At 45.4% G+C, this 20,612-nt stretch overlaps 1 protein-coding gene and 1 pseudogene across 1 annotated transcript; both read left to right on the top strand.

Moving 5' to 3' along the window:
- Positions 1–368: 368 nt before the first annotated feature.
- On the top strand, positions 369–1,291 carry LOC142435660 (snurportin-1 pseudogene; annotated as a pseudogene).
- A 7,456-nt stretch (positions 1,292–8,747) lies between these two features.
- On the top strand, positions 8,748–9,743 carry LOC142435659 (PRAME family member 27-like). The gene has a single exon (XM_075539867.1). It carries the CDS (start codon positions 8,748–8,750, stop codon positions 9,741–9,743), a length of 996 nt encoding a protein of 331 aa, XP_075395982.1.
- Positions 9,744–20,612: the final 10,869 nt, after the last annotated feature.

The raw sequence follows: 20,612 nt of genomic DNA, 5'->3' as shown, positions 1-20,612 counted from the left end.
AACTATGTGTCCCAATCTTGGTCCTCCTCTGGCTTCCATAATCCCCCTCTTATTGTGATTAGTGGTCTTACAATTACTCATGAATTTGTACAGCTCCCTGTATTCCAGGACTTAGTGAAGTAAAATCCCGTGTTTGATTAGTCTGATGGTATGAAGACTTCATGGGAATGGCGACCCTAATGTGTCTGCATCTTTGTGTCCTTCATAAACGAAGGCACTTTGTCCTTAACTTATCTTGGTGTTAGGGTCTCTTTTGTAGTGAAACACTTGTCCAACTTCTGTAGTGGACTTGATTTCCGTGGATTGCACAGGCAGAAGTCAGTCGTGCATAGCTGCCATTTATTTTGTTCAAAAAGTTTGATGGAATGATGGAAGAGCTGAGTCCAGCCCTGGCTAGCAGATTCTCTGTGTCCCGAGATTTGAACGGATGTGCAGCCTCACACCCGCTCCTGTCCCAGTACAAGCCCAAGTGCAGTTCCTTGGAGCAGGATGAGCTGCACCGTCGTTATTTGAACTGCAGAAATACAAGCGACTCGCCTCTGTGAACCAGGCCAGAAGGCTGGCTGAAGATGACTGGACCGGAGTGGAGAGTGAGGAGGAGGAACACAGGAAAGATGACGAAGACATGGATGTTGACATTGACGAGAAACTCCCCTAGCACTTTGCCAATCAGTTGATGCTCTCTGAGTGGCTGATTGATGTCCCCGCGGACTTGGGGCAGGAGTGGATTGTGGTCTTGTGCCCCATTGGAAAAAGAGCGCTCATCATGACCTCCAGGGGTTGCACCAGCACCTACACCAAGAGCGCTTACTGTGTGGACAGGTTTCTTTCCCTCCTGCCCGGAGGCAGCAGGCAGAGCTCATGGACACCATTGTGCACTGCATTCACCGCGAGGTGCAGCAGACCTACTACGTTCTGGACCTGTTGTGTTAGCGGGGACATCGCGTTTATGACTTCCCCACTGATTTCTGGTTCTACTGGATGCATGTGAAGTTAGCCGAGGAAGGCGACCTGGGAGAGCAAACAAAGCTCAATCCTTTTTAGTTTGTGGGGCCCAGAACTTCCAGTGCACCCCAAGAGGCTGTGTGAGGTGCTGGCCACACGCTTCCCTTTTGAGGTGGACGGGCTCCTCTTCTACCACAAGAAGATCCACTACATCCCGGGCAGCATCCCCCTGGTGGGCTGGCTATGGCCTTACATGGTGCTGCTGGTCTGCAGACCACCCAGCAAGAGTACGCAAGGCACCAGCTTCTGCAAATCAGCCAGGAAAATTAATACTGTTATTCTTTAGAGTGAGTGAATGTTGTAGGGTATAGCTTTGATAACAACATCCTGGTCAATAAAATAAAAATAGTACCATCATGGCTAAAACATTAAAGGGAACAATGATATTAATTAAAATGTTTTAATTTTGATTACATAGGAGCATATTTTAAAATAAATGACTACTGGGACTCTCTGACATGAAAGGGGGGAAGGAGTCAGGTTATTCATCAGTCAACAAGATTGCCTTAATGTGACCAATGTTTGTCTAAAGTATACTTGCAAAATTTACCTTGTGATTTCACGAATCCTTCTATCACCAAGACCATATTTTCCAACTGTTTTCCCTACCTCATTGTTTCCTAATTTCTCACTCCAATTACCAATAATTATCTATGTGGCTTGACTACATGTTGGGTCAATTTCATACTGAAGTGATTGGAAAACTACTTCAGCGTCTTCATTAGTGATTCGTGAGAAAATTTTACTCATCATTGTATTGACAAGACTTTCTTGTACTCCCATAGATACCCCATCACCCAGAGTGTTGTAGTTCAATACAGATCTCCAAGTTTCCATTTGATGAACGCACCATTATGCCTCTTGAGTTTGCCTTTCCTGTAGAGTTAGTTAGCCTTGGGATGGTTTGATTCAATATGCAATGACCATATTTCCTACTGATCTTTGATTTATCCACCTCACCAGCTGCTGAGGTCCATCATCGGCCTGCCCATATTGGGTTCGAAAACCTTAGGGCCAACGTACGCAGAGGAAGTAGCTAGACTGAAATGTAAGCCTCACATGGGTCTTGCGAGTCTCTCCCACTGTGAGTTGATAAGAGGAGTAACAAAGCCAGAAAGCTCCTTTCTGAGGAGCTCTGGGTGCCATGATCCAGTTTTGGAGGGCAAGGACAACCAGTGTAGCTCTCCCAGAAGTCTGAGCAGACGTCTCGTACCATTCACAAGTCAGGATTGCTCTTGGAGCAGATTGATCAGCAGAAGCAGCAGGAACCCACCCAGGCTCCTGGGCCTGGGCATCCAGAGTGTGTGGCAGGATGAGGCCTCAGCCATGGCCGTCCTGGAGTCGCTACTCACGAACTCTTCCCACCACTGTCATGCAGCTGTGGTCGGTGGACACAGACACGCAGCGAAGGCCACGGTAGTGTCTTGGCTTTTTATCCTGTTCCCGTAGGGGCTCTCATGAAGTCTTGGCATTCTCAACAGGATATTTTGATATCCTGCTTCCCAGATGATTCCACGCAGGGGATGTGAACTCTGAGTTGTGGATATATGCCTGAACACTGACACCAAGTTTTGGAGAGTGTGGTCTGAAACCCAATCCATTGCGTCCAGTAACAACCTAGCCCAGGACTGTGACTCTCAAAGGGAAGGATCCCGTAGCAGGAGAGAAGCCTCAGTGTTTGGCCTCTATGTATTTGCTCAAAAGCATTTGCCTTCTTGAATCAGTACCAGATGAATTGCTCACTATTATCATTACAAGAGTCAACTGTGGAAAGACCCTGCCACCCCTCTGCTGTCGGGTGTTAGCATTTGAAGGAGATCTGTCAAAGCTTCTGATTATTGAGGAGATCTTAAATGGGGTACAGATGGATTCTGTGCAGGAGGTGGGAATCCACTGCAGATAGGACCTGCAGAGGCGCAACTGGTTTACTGCTTACCTGTCCCAGATGAGTCACCAGAGCACACTCCATGTTTCCCACGTAAGTCCCACATAAGTCCAGATCCCCTGGTGTCATGTACCATGGACAAAGTGGACAAGTGTCTTGCAAAACTGGCCTCTCATGTCCTCAGTCTGCATTACTCCAGCACCTCGTTCTGGAAGCAGTCTTCTTCCTCAATGAGCACGTCTATCAGCTGCTCAGTTGTTGGCCTACACATTCGCAGTTTCTCTCTTTAAAAGCACTGCATTGCGTTGGACTCTGGCCTGACAGCCTGTGCTTTTGTCCCCGAACCAGCCAACTAAGGTCCCCGCATATGAGTGGTATGTTCAGGGATTCCTTAAGACATGAATTCCTCCCAAGTCTGCTAGAGAGGGTCTCAGCCACCATGAACCACCTGAATTTAGCTGACTGTGAAATCGATGACTCTGAGCTCACTGCCTTGCAGCCTGCTCTGTGCCAGTACTCCGCGCTCACCACCTTAGAGTTGGGTGGAAACCCAGTGTCCATGGCTGTCTTGCAGGACCTGCTTCAGCACACAAGCTCTGTGTAAGTTCTCCCTTCTAGGGCTCCTTGTGTCTCAGGATTGCTATGAGGACACGGAACGTTCTCTGTCTTAGGATACTCTTTTAGATGCAATGGAGGATCTCAAGACGACCCTGCAGCCTACAGATTCCTCACTTTAAGATTTTCTCCCAGTAAGGGAAGTTGCGATGAAATCATCATGCATGTGGAAAGCTAATGTGGTTGCCTTCCTTACTAATCCTCACTTATGCTTCTGGTTTACTGTACCACTTGGAAAACCCTCATGTTCACTATGCAAATGATATTATTTGGAGTTAGGTTCAAGAGGATTAGGCTATCTTTGCTCTAACAATGTGGTGATTGGAGTTGAAGATTACAAGAAGCATCTGACATTTACGCCCTTAGCCCAGTCATTCCTTGCTGGCTTCACATCTCTCATCTACAAGACATGAAAAGAGAGGCCAACAGACAGGAGCAGAGCATGTCCTTGGAACCCAGGGTCCCTGCAGGGGAAACTTATAGATTCAGAAGGACCTGGATGCCAACACTCGTGGAATCCCCATGGAATGCACACAGATCCTGAAAAGTTACCAGTTCATCCCAGTACAAGACAATCAATATCCAATCTTTCATATCCATGTCTAAGCTTCTGACACTAACATATTTTGCCTAAGATAAAATAAATGTCTCTTTGTAAAGCTATCCTCTTGTGGTATTTACTTCTCCTGGAGCTACACTATTAAAAATGTGCATTCAATTTTGGGCTCTGTTCCCTCGACCTAACAGAAATGGGCACGGAAGGATGTCAGTTTTGGAGTTGTGCCTAGGTAGTCGGCTGTGCTTGTCTATTAATCAATAGTTGGAGGCTTCCAAAACCACTAGCTTCTACAATGGAGAATGATGAGAGTCTGCCACCTCAAACACACGCAGCATTGTTTACCAACAAAGCTCATACAGCCCTTGAGAGAAAGGGGAAAGAATCCCATGGGGCAAAAGCACACAAGAACGCTTTATATATGGGAGAAAGATGGGGCTTTCTACTCCCACACAGAGTTACAGTCATGGAAACTCTTAGGTTGATGCTTGCATCCTGAGAGCACTTGAGATTTAAGACAGTGTGTGGGATCCTTCTGCAGAGGTCAGTCCTTCAAACATTGGTCAGCACACCACCAGGTCACTGGTTCAAATTTGTCAGCCAGTCCTTGTGCTTTAATGAAGCCATCGACTCCTGGAAAGATTGACAGTCAGTAGGAAGCCAAGGAGGAATTTGTACTCCTTTTCATACTTTTTTCATAAGTCGGAGGAGGTACAGTGGAAGAAAGTTTGTGCTTCAGGAAGTGCGCTACAAAGAGGAGCATCCATAATGACAAAACTATATTGCATGTATGAGAAATGGGCCAATAAAGCCATTTCTGTAAACACTCACTTAATCCCTCTCACCCGCCAACACAACCCTCACCATCTTCTGTGTCCTCTCCCTCCCCGTGCATAAGGGGTGATGGCCGAGGGCTTGTGTGAACAGGGCTGGGTCTGGATTCTCAGGAGTTGGTCCGTTCTGATGGCATCAGCCCGGCTGATGAGATCTCACGAAATGCCATCACTTCCATGATGAGACCTACTGTGAACAGCCAATGAGGGGGAAGCAATAGCTTCCTGGTGGGTGTGGTCTTATCCTTTAAAATGACTCTCTGAATGCTCTGGAGCTTTGTTCTGCACCTGGACCCTTCACCTGACCTGAAGGTTTCTGGACTTGAGACGGAACCTTGCCAACATTTTCCTGGCTTCTCTGGAAGTTTTCAGGCTCAACATTCTTGACGAAGAAGTCTGCCGTTCGACCTGCCTTCTTGGATTCTTCATGCACCGGATCTACTTCAACAAGGACCGTGGCCAAGACTGAAATTGGAGCCTTGTCAGCGTCTGCAACTGTGAGTTGAATGAGAGTTACATGAAAACTACCTGAATGGTTGCGAGGAGCTGATGGGGAGGGACGCAGATCTTGGAGGGCTGGTGTAAGGAGATGGGAGAACACAGCGGCCTCTCCGTGGGAGACCAGATCCATGGATGGACAGAGGGAAAGGGTCTTGCCCTAGAATCCCTGTTTCATACGCTACTTCTTGTCATGGTTGAATGTCTCCTTCTTTTAGGAAACCCACTCTGTGTGTTCCTTCATCTTGTTTTGGTGGCCCCTGCATTTTTCATAGAATATTTGTGTGGTAATTTGTTTCACAGTGGTGGCTTGGGAGGACAGGAGAGAACAGTGCTTCCTTCGTAGGTTATAGGATTTCTGTGCATCTGGAATGACACAAATGCTCCTAACCAAAACAGCATCTTTCAAAATTGGGAACCATAGAATTTTGATTGTGAAATTCGCACTTTCGATTCGTTCTGTTCTGTCTTGTTTTGTTTTGCTTCTAGCACTTGTGGTCTTCTTCAGTTCCTTGCGCTTAAAAAATTCTAAGGAAGGTTCTTCAGCTCTGTCTGCATTGGGTTTGACCTTATATGTCGAGCACTTTCTGACAGCCTCTCAGACTGAAGCACACTGCCATGGAGTCACTGCTGACTTTCAGCAACCCCTTAGAAATGCTGGTGCGATAACTCTTCATGGGACAAGAAAGCCCAGTGTTTTTCCTGCGAAGCTGCTGGTGGTTTCAAACTGCTGACCATGCAGGTCACAGCAGCCCAATGCATAACCACTGCCTGCGAAGGCTCCCGAGTCTGTCCTAATGCAGGGAATAGTCCCACTGCCTTCTTGAGAACCAACACTCATTTTCTGACCACCAAATACTCATGTTGAACTTGAAAGGACACGGGGAAGATCAGTAGCTCGGAATCTCACAGTGTCCTGGAAGCAAGGTGGAACAGATTGCTCTGGGAAAGACAGGTAAATGATGCTGAAGCACAGGGGCAGAATGAGAGTGTAGACTTAAGGGAGGTCTCCTGTAAACTAAGACATGTAAATGAGCGAAAGCTTAGTCTTTTGTCCTCCTCAATGATGACGTGATGGATAAAAAAAAGTCCCTTTTTTATTCCAAAGCTATTAACAAAGATCTTGGCAGAAATGACTATGTTTAGTTTTTCTGTCGACAGGAGGAAACCCCAAAGGAATCTGTATTTAATTGGCTCTGCCTTTATTTTTCCAGCTTATGTGAGACAAAGCTTTAACTGGGTCTCAGCTCCTTCCCACCTCTCCTTTCTCTGTTACATGCACGGAATGGCCTCCTCTTACCCCCTCTTTGACCTCCTATTGTCACTGGTGATTTTCACCTTGAGCAGCATATCTCACTATACTAGTGTAATTTGTCTTCTGTTTTACATGTTCTGCTCAGCTCTTGATGGTTTCTTCCATTGGCTTTAGCAATGCTTCTACCAATGTCAGGATTCAGAGTCTCCTTTGCGTCCAGCTAGGTCATTCATTCTTTTCTGTTTTGTGAAGGATTTTTCTTTCATACATGATACTATTGATGTCATGCTATAGCTGGTCCAGTTTTCTGTCGATCGTATTCACTTGATCACATCTGTTGTTAAGATGCTCTTGACATTCAAGTGGAATGTGTCTGAGGTTATATTTGCATTCTCCTGCATCTGATTCAAGTCTTCAGCTTCATGGCCCTACTTTGCTTTTGCCTGCTGATAATGAACTCCCACAAAATGTCTTTTAGGTAAGGGCTTCAGTCAGAACATTTCATTTTCAATAAGTTATCAATAACAGTCAAATCAAGAAAACCACTTCAGCTAGATGGCTGCTTATTTAACTTTAAGCCCTTAACACCCCAAATGCTATATCTTTTCATAGACAGGCAGCTTTCCCCACCTTTGCTTATGCCCACATTTCATCTTACGTTATGGTATCGGGAAGGTGAGCATCACAGAATGCAGATAATTAGGACCAAGTGACTTTTGTTGAGGTAGTACTTGAATCTAGGCCCCATGTCCATCTGCAACCTTAATTCTTAACATATAGATATAAGTACATGGATCGGTTTCCCTCTCATTGTATATAAACAGGGTCAAGTATAAAGAAAATGTTTTGAAACCGATGATATTAGCATCCCTGCAAATGTGCTTGACACAATGAATGCATGTGTGGCTTACGATAAGAGATGTAAGAGCCCCCAATAAACGTATTTAATAAAAGGAAAGAAACATCTGTCTTCCATTAAAAGAAATTTTTAAAAAGTGAATGCGGACATCCGGCTTCTTACTCAGAAAGTAAGTTTTGAGTGGAATTTCTATTTCCAGATGATTTCACTCTGTTGTGATGTTTGAATATTCTGCATTCATGATCTAGGGAATGAGCGATGCAGATGAATCCAGAGAGGCAAAACCATCTGTTGTCAGAGCCCCTGAGCTGAAAGGATGAGACCTCCAGTCCCATGGATAAGTGTTCCCTAGCTCTGAAATGTCGGGCCCTTTCGTCTCACTCTCAGTCTTTGAAACTTGAGGTAGCGTCCCCCAAATTTCCTACTTATTTTTGCTTCATTCACCTCCCCAGCTGCTGAGGTCACTGTCTGCCATCAGACTCCTGACTGCCCATCTTGGATTCCACAGCCTCTGGGTCAACTTGAGTCAGAAGAAGAAGAATCCAGTTTGAAATCTAAGCCCACGTGGACCAGCCTCTACCAGTGTGAGTTACTGGAAAGATTAGCATGGCCAGCGAGCTGCTCTCTGAGGGGCTAAGGGGATGACAGTGGAGTCCAGAGTGTGGAGGGCTAGGACAACCAGATTGGCTCTCCCAGAACACTGAGCAGACCCTTTCTCTTCATTCCCAGGTCAGGATCGCTCTTGGAGCAGATTGATCAGCATGAGCAGCAGGAACCCACCCAGGTTCCTGGACCTGGCCATCCAGAGCGTGTTGCAGAATGAGGCCTCAGCCATTGCCTCTCTGGAGTGGTTGCCCACAGAGCTCTTCCCTCCCCTGTTCGTGGCAGCTGTTGTCGGAGATTACAGAGAGACAGTGAAGGCCATGGTTGGGGTGTGGCCCTTCCTCAAGCTCCCTCTGGGGGCTCTGATGGAAGATTGTCAGTCTCCCCCTGACATCTTAAAGGCTGCCCTTGATGGCCTTGCTATACTGCTTTCCCAGAAGGTTAAGCACAGGAGATGCAAACTGAAAGTGCTGGATTTACAAATGAACACTGGGACCAACTTCTGGAAAGTGTGGGCTGGACGCCAGTCTACTGCCTCTGTAATGTCATCAGAGGATCCAGAGTCCACCCATCCCAAGACTCAGATCCTCAAAGAAGACAAATGTAGGTCAGTGGAGAAATATCCAGCCTTGGCTGGCATGACGGTGCTCACTGACCTGTGCTTTCAGGAAGACATTCCAAATGAAATGCTCACCTTCCTCATCGAAAGGGTCAAGCAGACGAAGGACCTGCCACACCTGTGCTGCAGGAAGCTCGAGCTTGTTCGGAATGTTGCCCCGCTTCCCATTCTTGGGGAGATCCTCAACAAAGTGCAGCTAGACTCTGTCCAGGAGATGAGATTGCTTGGTAGCTGGGACCTGCAAAGCCTCAACTGGTTCTCTCCTTACCTGTCCCAGATGGTCCAACTGCATACACTCCTCCTCTCTGAATGCACCCTGTATTGCATCGTCCCCGGGGAGAACGATGAGGACGAGGCGCAGAAGCTACTTCAACAATTCACCACTCAGCTCCTCAGTCTGCATCAGCTCCACACCCTCATGCTGCACTCTGTGAACTTCTTTGGTAACCACCTCCACCAGCTGCTCAGAAGCTTGCAGGCGCCCTTAGAGACCCTGCACATACGCCGTTCCTTGCTTATGGACCAGGACTTGACATACCTGTCCTCATGTCCCTGCACCAGCCACCTGAAATCCCTTGACTTGAGTGGTGTACGCAGGCCTGGCTCCAATTACGAGTTCCTCCCTGCTCTGCTGAACAGAGTCTCAGCCACCCTGGCCCACCTGGATTTGGCGGACTGTGGCATCACGGACTCGGACTGCGATTACTTGCAGCCTGCTCTGGGTCACTGCTCTCAACTCAGAACCTTGAAACTCTGCGGAAACCCGTTGTCCATGGCTGTCCTACAGACCCTGCTGTTTCACACTTTCCCAAGGTGCAACTTTGCCTTTCTAGAGCTTCCTGTCCCCCTCAATTGCTACATGGACCACCAGTTAACTCTGCCGTGGCATACCCTTGCAGAGGTGATGGAGCAGCTGAGGCTGACCTTGCAGCTCCATGGACCCCAAAGAATACGCCTTGCTTACAGGCACTGTCGCACCCTGTGCGATGCAATCTGCATCCGTATGGACAACTAGTGCCACAACCCTTTGCCATCTGTTCTCAATCCTGACTTCTACCTTGGGATACCAATGTCGTATTTGGAAAGACTAGTGTTTCCTAAATTAGAGCGGTTTGGATTGAGTTCTTGAGCTTGAGCTTGAGTTTGCCATGATGACGAAGGAGGTTGGAGGTATCGGTCAGAGGATGCATCTAACGTGATCAGCCTTCCTGAAGTCAAGCCTTAATTGCTTCACATCCATCTTCTGAAAGTGATGGAAAAGGAGATTCAGCAGCAGGTAGCAGATGTGCTCACCCACATCACGAATCAAAGCCAGGAGCAAAATACATCCCTGTCACCCACGGCCCCTTCCCTGGGCATATGCAGGACCTTGGCGACATGGATGCCCAGGCGCATGGAGTTCTTCAGGACTGCAGGTGTCCCCGATGCTAAAAAGCGACATGACCTTCCACTGACTCCTTTCCAGGGAGAAACCAAGTGCCGAGAGCCCTGCCCCACATTTCTGTCTCCTACCACTTGCAATAGTAGAAAATAAACGCCTGTTCCAAAGCCATGCACCCGTGCTATTCATTTCTCCTGCCGCAAGAGTGCCGAACTTAAGAACACCCAGTGATGCTCACCTTCCAGACAGGATCGCTGAAGACAAAGTGGGTGCATAAGCAAATGTGTTGGAGAAAACTGATGGTGCGTGTCTATCAAAAGATATAGCATTCGGAGACTTAAAGGCTTGAAGATACACAGTCAGCCATCTAGCTGAAAAGCAAACATGTCCACATGGAAAGACACCAGCCTGTGTGATCATGAGTTGTCAATGGGATTATTTTACAGGCATTTGAGACCCAGAGCAAAATCATACTAATTTCAATAGGGGTGCAGCGGGTGGTGGGGAGGAAGTACAGAGTGGAATGCCCAAGCCCATCTGTAGACAATTGGACATGCTTTTACAGAAGGTGTGTCGGGGAGAAGTTGAGACACTCAGGGTGCAGTATGAATGAAACATACAACTTTCCTCTAGTCCTTTAAGGCTTCTGCCCACTCCCCCTGACTATCATGATCCCATTTCTACCTTAGAAATCCAGCCAGACCAGAGGATGTACACTCATAAAGATCAGAGCTGGAAACACAGGGAATCCAGGATCGATAAAGACGTTGGACCAATAATGAGAGTAGGGATGCCAAGAGGGTAAGGTGTAAGTGTGGGGAGAAAAAGGGAATCGATCACTCGGATCGACTTGTAACTCCCTCCCAGGGGGAGAAACAACAGAAAAGTGGGTGAAGAGGGACAGCGGACGATGTAAGACATGAAAATAATAATTTATAACAAACAAAGCGTTCAAAAAGGAGGGAGGGAAAAATAAGGAGCTGACATGAACGGCTCAAGTAGAAATAAAATGTTTTGAAAATGATGTTGGCAACATATGCACAAACGTGCTTGACACAATGGTTGGATGTGTGGATTGTGATAAGAGTCGCAAAATATTTAATGATCATGATAATAAAAACCTTGAGTATACCTACTGATGTCGGTGTGAGTTACTGTAGAATCACACCCCACCCGTAGCAACCCTCTTCACAACAGAACCAACACGGACCAGTCGTCTCCATCCTCACAATTGTCCCTATTCCTGAGCCCATTGATGCAGCCACCGTGTCACTCTATCTCCATGAGGGCTTTCCTCTTTTTATCCGCCCTCCACTCTGACAAGCAGGAAGCCCTTCTGCAGGGACTGGTTTTCCTGACAATATGTTCAAAGTACGTTCAGGAGAAGTCTTGCGCTCCATGCATCTAAGGATCACACTGGCCACACTTTTATGAAGGCACTTTGGTTTGTCATTTTAGCTGTCCACGGTGCCTTTAATGATCTTCTCCAGCGCCAGAATTCTAGTGCAGCGGTTTTACTATAGTCTTCCTTCTTCAGTGTCTAACTTCCATATGTGTAGAAGACCATGGAGAATACCATGGCTTGGTCAGGAATACCTTAATTCTCAAAGGACTATCTTTGCTGTTCTGCACCTCAAGGTGTTGTGCAACAGATTTCCTTAGGATAAAATGTTTTGATATTTTGAATACTGTTTCCATACCATTGATTGTGGATCCAGGCAAGAGAAGAATTGTGGACAATTTAAAACTTTTTTTGGTAGTGAGGTAAGTATATATATTTTAGAATGCTAATGGTGTAACGACTTGTGTGTGGGCTGTTATCTAGAAGGCTGACAATTCAAGTCCACAACTTTCTCCACCAGAGAAATATGGGACTGAGTACTCTTGTTAAGACACTGGGACAGATGAGAGCTCTCAACACAAGGAATGCAGGACAGATAAAACTTCAGAAGCAATTATGGGTGTTGCGATACCATGAGGGCAGGTGTGAGGTGTGGGCAGAAGTGGAGGAGATGGGCAACCGATCACAAGGATAGATGTAGTACCCACCCCACCCCCGAGTGATATGAACAACAGAAAAATGGGTGAAGGGAGAGAGCAGACAGTGTAAGGTATGAAAATAATTTATAATATATCACTAACTCACGAGGGTGGGAGAGTGGGGGAAGGAGGGGAGTAAAGAGGAGCTGATAGCACGGGCGCAAGTAGGAAACAATGTTTTGAAAATTATGGTGGTGACATATGTACAAATGTGCTTGATACAAGTGATGTATGGATTCTTATAAGAGGTGTAACAGCTCTACCAATAAAGTTATATTATATATATATATAAAATTATGTTACCGTATACATACAATTAAATATATCTATGCTGTAGATCCCTTGGAGACTCACAGGGGCAGTTCTATGCTGACGAGTATAATCGCTCTAACACAGCAAAGTCTTTGAAGTAATGGGTGATGCCCAGGAGGATGACTGATAACGTTCTCTAACATAAAATGACACTAATATTTTCTAAGGTGAATCAGAGACATATATAAATTTTAGATGCATGAAAGTTGAGTGAGTTTGCACTTAATTCTCGCCCCAATGTAAGAACAATCAGCTCTCAGGACAACTTCCTGCTTGATGCTGCATTTCCTCAAGAGAAGAGATCTCTGAAGAAACACATGCAATAGCAAAGTATAACGTAGTAACTCGTAGGTGCCTGGCCCTCAAAAGAACAATGTCAGCATTCTTAAAGCTTTAAGTCCCAAGAAGCAAGCATCTAAATCAGTGCCCATTGACGTTCCACACCTTCCGTTCAATCCAGTGATTGTAAATAATATAACCCTGTTCTAAATGATGGTATCGCATCGCAGCTTCAGTTGTGCACACCTGCTTTGTAGTAGACTAGAGCTGACAGGGGGAAGCACACAGCCCATTTGCGTTCATCACAGATGGATTACACTCCACATGACTGCCCTGTAATCACCATGGAGGGATGCGAACAGCCCTGTTATCTCACAGAGAACAGTGTGAATTCAATGATGGCCGACGTCGCTGTTGTTCTGTGTCAGAGTCACATCTGATGCGCAGGGACCCCATGCACGACAGAAGGACAGACTGCACACTCATGTTCCATCCTCACGACTGTAAGTTTCAGGCCCTTGTTGCAGCCACTCCATCAATCCATCACATCAAGGGACTTCTTTAGTCTCCCTGTGCTTCTCCAGGGAATGATCCCTCCCCAAAAACTGTCCAAAGTATGTCAATTGAAATCCCATCATCCAAGGCTGTAAGCAGCAATCTGGTCACATTTCTTTCAAGATAGATAAGCCTGTCCTTTTGGCACACCTGCGCTGATTAGAAATCATCCACTAATTCCTTATTGTGATCCCAAACGATTTTTCATCCATGTAACCGTGCAAGGACGAAGTGTTTTGGAATGCCCCATCTTCTCATTGCTACCCTAATTGGTGATGATGCACACCTTTTGTGTTGGAGGCAGCTGAACTCTGGTGGGACTGGACCTTTGCGGGGGATTAGACCAGCTGTCCCGCATCAAGCTGGGTTTGAAGTGAGGCATGTGGATGAAAGGAAAAGAAAGAGCTATGTACAAAGCATGGGACAGGGAGGATTCCAATCCAATGGACTGAAGTCTACAGTATATTGGAAGCTTGGTATATATACTCTTCTTACACAGGGACTTGGTTACAAAGCAAACATCAAAGCACTTAAACATTCCTAAACTCTTATCTATGCAAATGTAACTCAACTAGTCACAGTTTCTTAACCTTAGAATAATAAAAGCACTAGGTTCAAAGACAATCACAGGGATATGCAAGATTCAAGAGAGCCTCAAAGAGATCCTAATTAACTGAGTTATCCCTCATTGCTTTTTAGCAGCAAAGTCACAAATAGTCAGTTTGCAATGCTTTTGTCTGCAGAGACAGAGAGACTCAGGGTACTAAATAGTCACCCATTAGTAAACACCTTGGTCAGCTGGATGCTTCCTACAGACCTTAACTTCCTCTTTTTGCGGATTTCTTCTAACTGGTGCAACAAGTCTGTGAGCACGGTGTAGTGGTGTTTTGCAGCTGCCACTGTTCTGCCTGAACTCGTTTGCTTCTTATTTGGACCAGACGTTTCATGTGAGACGTCTCAGACTCTCTGGAAATATTTTGGATTCAACAAATTTCCTGAGGGAGCAGGAAGTGAAATGTCAGGACACCAAATGTGAAATGGTGACAAAGACTTTGATCCAATCCCAACAGACAGATACAGTCATCCCCTACAGAAGTGGTTCCCAACCTGTGGGGCGCAATCTCTGTGGGGGGTCAAAAAATCCTTTCACAGGGGTGGCCTCAGACCATCGGAAAACACGTAAATATTTCACAATATATAATTACATATTGTTTGTGATTAATACTGTGCTTTAATTGTGTTTAATTCTGTTCAATTTGAAACAATGAAAATACATCCCGACTATCACATATTTATATTATGATGCAGAACAGTAGAAAATTACATTTAGGAAGTAACAACGAAAATAATTTGATGGTTGGGGTCACAACAACATGAGGAACTCTATTAAAGGGTCGTAACATCAGGAAGTTTGAGAACCACTGACCTGCAGGTAGTCCCCTAAGTTTATCTTTCTACCAAGGGATAGTAGGGAAGAATGAATTTATGCTTGATGAATCCTTACATAGTTTGGAATTATTCCTTGTATAAAGGGAGAAAGATTTTGTGATACTTTAACGTGCATCATAAAATACAGGAAATAAGTTTTCATTTGTCAGCAATAGTGTGCATATTCTTTCTGTGTTCCTGGGAAGGGGGCATGGGGTGATACCAATAAGCCCGGGAGCCTATGATGCATAGCACTGGTTCTCAACCTTCCAAATGTCACGATCCTTTAATACAGTTCCTTCTACTGGGATGACCCCCAACCACAAAATAATGTTTCTTACTACATCATAATGGTAATTTTGCTACTGTATGAATCATAATGTAAACATCAGACACGTAGGAATTTCATTTCACAAATTGAACATAATTAAAGGATAGCCATTAATCACATAACAATATGTAATCATGCTATGTGAAATATTTATTTCTAATTACAAATAGATGACATTTGGTCTTGAAACATGGTGTAGCATGGGTAACTCTCTTCACACCTGGCAGTAGTATGTGGGCGTATCTGCATATGAATAGAGGAGCAGTGTCTCTGTTGCTAAGACCTTCAGAAATACTTGTTTTCCAATGGTCTTAGGGGACACTTCTGAAAGGATCCTTCAATCACTAAAGGGGTGGCGACCCATAGGTTGAGAACCTGTCATGTTCAGCCAGGAGGAAACTAGGGATCCGTCTTAATGTTTCCTGCAGGATGGCAAGGAGGTGGAAGGGATGCAATTGCGTAGAGTTTGGTGTATTTTATTTTTTATGAGACAACGTGGGATCCTGGAACGGATCTACAGGGTACTCCCACCAGGTGCTCCACAGAGAAGTACATGTTCCATGCTCCAGGCACTAATTACGCCCTCAGAAACCATGGAGGGGTCTTGCACATCATGGGATGCTGCACTGTATCAATGGTTTATCTATTGGGATCCAAACCAGAAGATCACGGTTTGAACATCAGCCTTTCTGTTTTGCAGGAGCTGCATGCATTCCAGGATGTGTTCATCCGAGTGCATTCAGTTGCTCTACTCAGCATAAAAGGGTATAGAGACACGGGGAGACTTGTCGTTCCCTATATCTTTCTGTCCTCATTGCCTTTGCACCTGAGTTTGGCTTGAGTTATTGTTTTGTGAAATAATGTGGCTTCCATGAATGGATCTGTTATAATGGAATCCTGTGTGAAGACATTCCTTAGTAGAAGGATCAGGGTGGGATAGTACTCCTTAGCATCTCCTCAATTTATGTCACGTGGATGTCGGGGGAGTTTCTTGAGGTGTCGATCCTGATCCTTCTAACTCCCAAGTGATTTTAGAGAAGTGAACAGAGAGAAGCCTGATCTCCCTGCAGAAAGAAAGGAGATGGGGAGGTCAGGAGCTGCATGGGGCAGCTGTGTCTGGCATATCCAAGCACTCATCCCTTCACAACCCCAAGGAAATAGAAAGGAAGCGAGTTTCTCTGAGGTGTGGCTAAACAGAACTTTCATCTCTCATGGGATTCAAGGACAGAACACCCTGCTGATAGAATACATAGCTGTCTGCAGCCAGGAAAGGGGTGTGGATAGGGGTGTGACTCTGGATTGGCAATCCCTTCCCAGTGATCTACCTAGGCCCAGGTAAAGCCAGATGCTAAAATACAGTCAGATTTCACAGTCAGTTCACACTCTCATATGCTATAAGTATACTGAGAACCGGTCCTACACCCAAAAGAAGACAGAGCATTCTCCTCAGGTAGATGCCCTGAATTTGGGCTTCACACACCATAATAAGACAATTACTTCTGGTTGGTGTTGCTTCTATCACTGTGAAATGATTAAGGATCCTCATCAAAACCCTTAATCCCTTAAAATCCTATGTGCTGCAGTGAACTAATTGGGATCTCTCAGCGAACCATGGGTTTTTAATGAGAAACTGCTGAGGATCACGACTGTTCTGAGAAAGGAAAGGTAGAGGGGACTACGGACAGGATTCCGTTGTAAGTGATTATTACAAAGGCTAATTGTGATGGACGAAGCCTGATCTCTCAACACAAAGATGGGTCACTGTCCCCAACCTCACTCTTGGCCATCAAACCCATTCCAACCCAGCAAAGCCATGGGGCACAGAACTGCACTTCTAGTATGGGAATTCTTGTATTTCCCCTCATATGTGATGGGTACTTTTCTCTGTAATGAGATTATCATTCTGTTTCCTGGAACACATATTGATCTAATAAGAGGGAGAAATAAAATTCACAATCAAGAAGAAATGAAATCAAAATACAACACCACCACTACAAAAAGCACAACATGATATACTGTGAGAAAAATATCAGTGACAACCACACACAAGTATGAAGTCAGAATTTCCTAACAAGCACCAACACACACATGGAGAGCCACACCCCACGCAAAAATGTCATACATGAAGAACAAAGAAGCGTAACACAATACAGTTACACACTCTCACACAACACGTGCAAACATAAGTCATTATTTCTGGAATATACATATCAATAACCTCACCCAAGGTCAATGGACTAATTCTAAAGTTAACAGAATGAGAGAAGCGGGTGGGTCAGAAAACAAAAGCTATCAAATGCTACCTCATGCTTCCTCTGACCTCATACAGCCAGACCTGGAACTATTAAAACCAGAGGCCGCCCAAAGCATATGAAGCATAGAGCAACCAGAGGAAAGCCGGGATAGTACTATTGATAAGTGTTTAACTGAATAGCAGAAGAAAGGAGACCTAGACCAGGGAGCTTCTCTGGACGTGCGGTTCCCGCCTGGCGAACTTCTTAGGCCCTAGTTAAGTCTGAGACCCAAACACACAGTGCTCGCCAAGGGAGGTCCAGCGCAGAGATGTTGCAAACAGAAAAGGAAGACACCCCAGAGCACACAGGGAGAGTCTTCTCCTGCAGGTGATGCCCTAGATTTGGATTCCAGCTACGTAAACAGAGGGACCATTAACGTTGGTCGTTTTAAGAACCCTAATTGGTGATGTTTCTCCCATCAGAGCACTTGAGAAGAGAATGCAGAGGGCTCTTTCCAAAAGTCAATCCTTGATGCAGGGACAGTGTGATCTAATAAACCCTAATGTGCTCTAGGGACACGCAATTGAGGTCGCATGTTTGGTAATCCACTGGGGTGCTTACCACCAAGTCACTGGTTCAAAGCTCTCAGTCAATCTGAGGGACTTGATGAGGCCTCTACTCCTGGAGAGATCGGCAGTCATTAGGAAGCTAAAGAGGCACTTCAATTCTTTCCCATAGTTGACTCCTAGTTGGAAGACGCACAGAATTCAAGTAATGTTGTGCCTTGGGAAATTAATTACATAGATGAATATCCATAAGGACAAAACCCTGTCACACATGTGAGATTCTGGGCTCTAGAGCCATGTCGGTAACCTATTGCTTAATCCACTCTCAGCAGATAACCCACTCCTCACAGTTTTCTATGTTGTCTCAATCTCAGTGGGGAAGGTGTGATGCTCGGAGTTTCTGTCAACAGGGCCAGGTCTTGATTCTAAGGTATTGGTTCTTTACGATGGCATCATCCTTGTTGATGGGATTTCATAAAATGCCATCAATTCCAAGCTGAGACTTACTGTGAACAGCCAATGAGGGGGAGGAGAGCTACCTGTGGGTGTGGCCTCATGATTTAAAAGGTCTCCATGAGAACTCTGTAGCTTTGTCCTGGACCTGGACCCTTCCACTAACCTGAAGGTTTGGGGACTTGGGAGAGAATCGTTTCATCGTTCCTGCTTCTCTGGAAGTTGTCAGTCTCAACACACTTGAGGAAGAAGGCTGCCATTGGACCTTCCATCTTGGATTCATCATCCACTGTATCTGCTTGATTACCGGTAAGAGTCCAAGACTGAAATGTGATCTTTGCCAGCCTCTGGAACTGAAAGTTGAAATAGGGAGTAAGCAGAAAATTCTCTAAATGGTTCTGTGGAATGAAGTCGGGAGGGAACTAGGCGTTTGTACACGGCATACCCATCTTGGCCCTCTTGGAGACCTGCGTGAAGTGAGTGTTTCTATATTGTGTTTTGAACATATGGATGTGTTTCCTCTACTCCATATAAGCAGGGTAAACAGATTAAGGTGTCCTGCTCACCATCAATCCCCTTCACACCTCAGAATCTATTCAGGGACTTGATGTGTCTTAATATCTTGTCTTTGTGCAATGGTCCATTATGTGTATCAACTTGCTGGGTCCATATGCTCCGTAGTGTGGCAGGTATGTAAGGATGTCAGTTTGGGAGTTGGGCTCCAGTGTGGGCTTATTCCTCCATCAATCAAGGGTTGGAGGCTTCAAAACCACCAGACTCTGCAGTTCACACCGAAGACAGTGTGCTCCCATAAAGACACACAGCAGCGTTAAACAAAGTAGGTCATTCTTCCCACTGAGGTTAAATGGGTATGCACATTCATTGCAAAAGTGATGCCTGTACTTTATTTTGGGAGATACATGAGGCTTTCTGCTCCCATTCAGAATTACAGCATGGAAACACATAGGAGCAGTTTACTCTGTTCTATGTGGTTGCCATTCATGGACAGGGACAGTGACAGTAAGGTTTTGATACTTTATTGCAGCTTTACCACATAAGGTTTCAATGACCAGCAAGTGTATGAGTAAGTTTACTGTTTCCCTAAGGAGAGGGCTCACACGACGGCTAAGAAATGTACAAGTTTGTGATATGTAACCTTGAGTGGACTAGAGAGCAGTTGTAACCTGTTCTACAGTATAGCCATGAGGGGGTATAGCATGAAATGACACTGGATTCAGTTTCTTTCCTTTATTATGTTAAACTGTGTTATCTTTAAAAGGATCTGATATGATGGAATCCTGTAGGAAGCTGGTCCAGGGTCAAAAGATTGTGTGTAGGATAGCAATCCTTAATCCTTTCTTAATCTTTACCAGATTGATATAAGCAGAGGTTCCTGAGGTGTGAATTCAGAACCTTTGATCCAGCTAGGGATTGGAGAAAAGTTGGCAGAGAGAAGCAGGATCTGTCTGCAGCAAGACAGGTGACTTGGATCTGGGTGCCTCTGTAGACCTGCAGCCCCTGCTTGGTGAAGCTTCTGAGCTCCTTAAGGCTGATGTTCAGAGACGCAGTGATCCCTAGGCAAGTCAAGCCTAGACATTTTGCAAGAAGACAAGGAACTGGGCCAGAACACACAGGGAGAGAAACCTATCCATGAGCTGAGGTCCTGGATTCGGATTGTATACAAATGAACAATAAGACAGCTCATCTTGGGGGTTTTAAGACCCCCAGTTGGTGACGCTACTCTCATAATCTCCCTTGAAATCTAAGAGAACGTGCTGGACTCTTCTCCAGAGAGCAATGCTGCATAGACACCCAGTGGGGTCCACGAATCCCTACTGTGTTCGAGAGGGATGCAATCTCGGTGGCATATTTTGCTGGGCTTTGGGTTGCTCACCGTCAGATCAGCAGCTCAAATCTGATCGGTGATGATGGATGAGTCCAGGCTCTCTTGCAATGATTGCCAGTCCTTAGGAACCCAAAGAGGCATTTCGCTTCCATAAGGTTTCTCAAAGTCAGAAGAGAGTCAGTGGGTGTAAGGTTTTGCTTTGGGAAATGAGCTACCCACATGAAAATGCAAAGGAAAAACGATACTGCACATATGAGAATATTGGTGATACAACCTTTCCTGGAAACAATTGCTAAATCCACTCTAATCTACTAACACACTTCTCAAAGATTTCCATGTTCCCCTACGCACAGTGTGCACAGAGATGGCTGAGGGCTTGTGTCAACAGGGCTGGGGATGGATTCTCAGGGGTTGGTCAGTTCTGATGGCATCAACCTTGTTGAGCAGATTTCAAAAAGC

Source organism: Tenrec ecaudatus, chromosome Y (assembly GCF_050624435.1).
Source record: "Tenrec ecaudatus isolate mTenEca1 chromosome Y, mTenEca1.hap1, whole genome shotgun sequence".
NCBI lineage: Eukaryota > Metazoa > Chordata > Mammalia > Afrosoricida > Tenrecidae > Tenrec > Tenrec ecaudatus.
This window is presented reverse-complemented; position numbering and strand designations above follow the sequence as displayed.